Source organism: Ailuropoda melanoleuca, chromosome 3 (assembly GCF_002007445.2).
Source record: "Ailuropoda melanoleuca isolate Jingjing chromosome 3, ASM200744v2, whole genome shotgun sequence".
NCBI classification, from domain to species: Eukaryota; Metazoa; Chordata; class Mammalia; order Carnivora; family Ursidae; genus Ailuropoda; species Ailuropoda melanoleuca.
This window is the reverse complement of record NC_048220.1, coordinates 109,116,102-109,118,439: the sequence shown is the minus strand read 5'-3', so window position 1 is coordinate 109,118,439 and position 2,338 is coordinate 109,116,102. Positions and strand designations below refer to the sequence as shown.

General features: G+C 39.8%; 1 protein-coding gene across 1 annotated transcript; it reads left to right on the top strand.

The window, feature by feature from the left end:
• Positions 1–479: 479 nt before the first annotated feature.
• Positions 480–1,136, top strand: LOC100471560 (60S ribosomal protein L29-like). The gene has a single exon (XM_011237339.3). It carries the CDS (start codon positions 499–501, stop codon positions 1,000–1,002), a length of 504 nt encoding a protein of 167 aa, XP_011235641.3. The 5' UTR covers positions 480–498; the 3' UTR covers positions 1,003–1,136.
• Positions 1,137–2,338: the final 1,202 nt, after the last annotated feature.

The following is a 2,338-nucleotide window of genomic DNA, read 5'->3' as shown; positions in this document are numbered from 1 at the left end:
ACTCTACAGAGTAACCAGGAAAATAATGAAAGATGAAGGCTTGCGCAGCTATTTAAACTGAGAGAGAGAGAGAGAGAGAAAGGATGGAGGGAGGAAAGAATAGAAAAAAAGGGAAAGGAAAGGGGAGGAGAGAGGAGAAAAAAAGGAAAGGAAAAGAAAAGAAAAAAGAAAGAAGGGGCACCTGGGTGGTTCAGTTGGTTAAGCGTCTGACTCTGGATCTCAGCTCAGATCTTGATCTCAGGGTCATGAATTCAAGCCCTGCATCAGGCTCCATGCTGGGCATGGAGCCTACTTAAAAATTTAAAAAATTAAAAACAAGAAAACCAAGAAAAATGAAAATATATACATCTACCCAGAGAAATGGTGCTTTAAGACAGGGTCTCAAAGATTTGTCAATACAATTTCAATGTCAGAGATTTAAATGGTAACTGTAAAATTTCACTGAAATTTTTATTTTGTTAAAATTCTCTCCTCCCAGCCGAGGGCTTCGGTGCAGACATGGCCAAGTCCAAGAACCACACTACGCACAACCAGTCACGAAAATGGCACAGAAATGGCATCAAGAAACCCCGGTCACAAAGATACGAATCTCTTAAGGGGGTAGACCCCAAGTTCCTGAGGAACATGCGCTTTGCCAAGAAGCACAACAAGAAGGGCCTGAAAAAGATGCAGGCCGACAACGCCAAAGCCATGAGTGCACGTACCGAGGCTATCAAGGCCCTCGTCAAGCCCAAGGAGGTCACGCCCAAGATCCCAAAGGGCGGCAGCCGCAAGCTCAATCGACTTGCCTACATCGCTCACCCCAAGCTTGGGAAACGCGCTCGTGCCCGCATTGCCAAGGGTCTCAGGCTCTGCCGGCAGAAGTCCAAGGCCAAGGCTCAAACCAAGGCCCAGGCTGCAGCTGCAGCTGCGGCTCCGGCTCCGGCTCCGGCTCCAGCTCCTGCTCCCGCTGCAGCTCAGGCTCCCAAAGGTGCCCAGGCCCCCACAAAGGCTCCAGCATAGATGCTTCTGTCTGCCAGTGTGAGGACGGAAGGACTGGTGTGACCCCTGGGCTTCTCTCTGCGTGGGGCTGGTGCCCTCCCGTGCTGTTTGTACAAATAAACCTGCGGCAGGATCTGTCAAAAAAAAAAAAAAAATTCTCTCCTCCCTAATCCTCAAAATAACAAACCTTATTTTATAGTACAAGATTATAAAGTTCTAACCATAGGTGCATTTACCCAAAACAACTCAAAAGAGTTCTGACCTATCTGACCTAACACATGACCAAGATGTGTTTTACAATTCATTTTTTTTTCAAATTTTAAATAGGTAATACAGTGTATAATTCCATATAACAATGTACCTTACCTTCCTACACCATTTTAAAATGTCCATTGTTACTGTGACAAAATAGTGGGAAACTGGCGTGTTTTTATGGGTCTTATGAAACACATCAAGTACAATATAGAGAGCATTTCCCTTAGATTTGTTAAGTTTAATCTCCTGAATGTCCACAAAGTAGTCATTTCACTGGTCATATCTGCTCTGATGTTTATAATGACTGCATTATGTTGAAAAATTTATCTTACCACCTTCCTCAATTCCACCACCAAGATAACCATGATTATAGATCAGTAACTTTTATAGTATGGTTCCTGGCCTTTCTTTTTTTTTTTTTTTTTTTTTTTTACCTGATGAAATATTTACTTGACGGCATTGAATTAACAGGTTAATTTCAGGAGAATTGCCAACTTTAGAACTAAATCTTTCCACTAATGGACTGAACATGATTTTTCTTTTTGTTTAGACCCTTTTGGGTAAATTTGATAAGGCTATACATAGAGGCACTATACATCTTTTGTTGTATAATTTTTTTTGCCTGTATTATTTTTCAAATAATCCTAATGAGTTAAGAATTAACCATAAAAATAAAAATCCTGTATTAAAAGTGATAAGATAAATTCTTTTGACTTCCATTTTTACATACCTTATGACTAAGGAGAATAACCTTGTAACTAGTAATATGACTAATTAAAGGGTACTAAAATTTTATATTCATAGTTAACATAAGCTCATGCTTATGGCTTTCTGAGGACCTTTTTTCCTATCAAGTCTGGCTATCATTCAATTTTTAGAAATGTTGAAAGTTCTGTAGTGTGCATGCAGATGTGTAGAAAGTCCAAATTCCTGCAGTTGGAGCAATCAGCATATGTTGTTGATAAGTAGGTTACAGTTTTTCAATTGCTGCCTTTCCATTTAAATATGAATTAATGCTAACTTCATTTCCTCATGTTGACTAATTTAATGTGAGTTGTTCAGCTGACTCAACAGTAAATATATCTCTAAATAATTGCTTGTA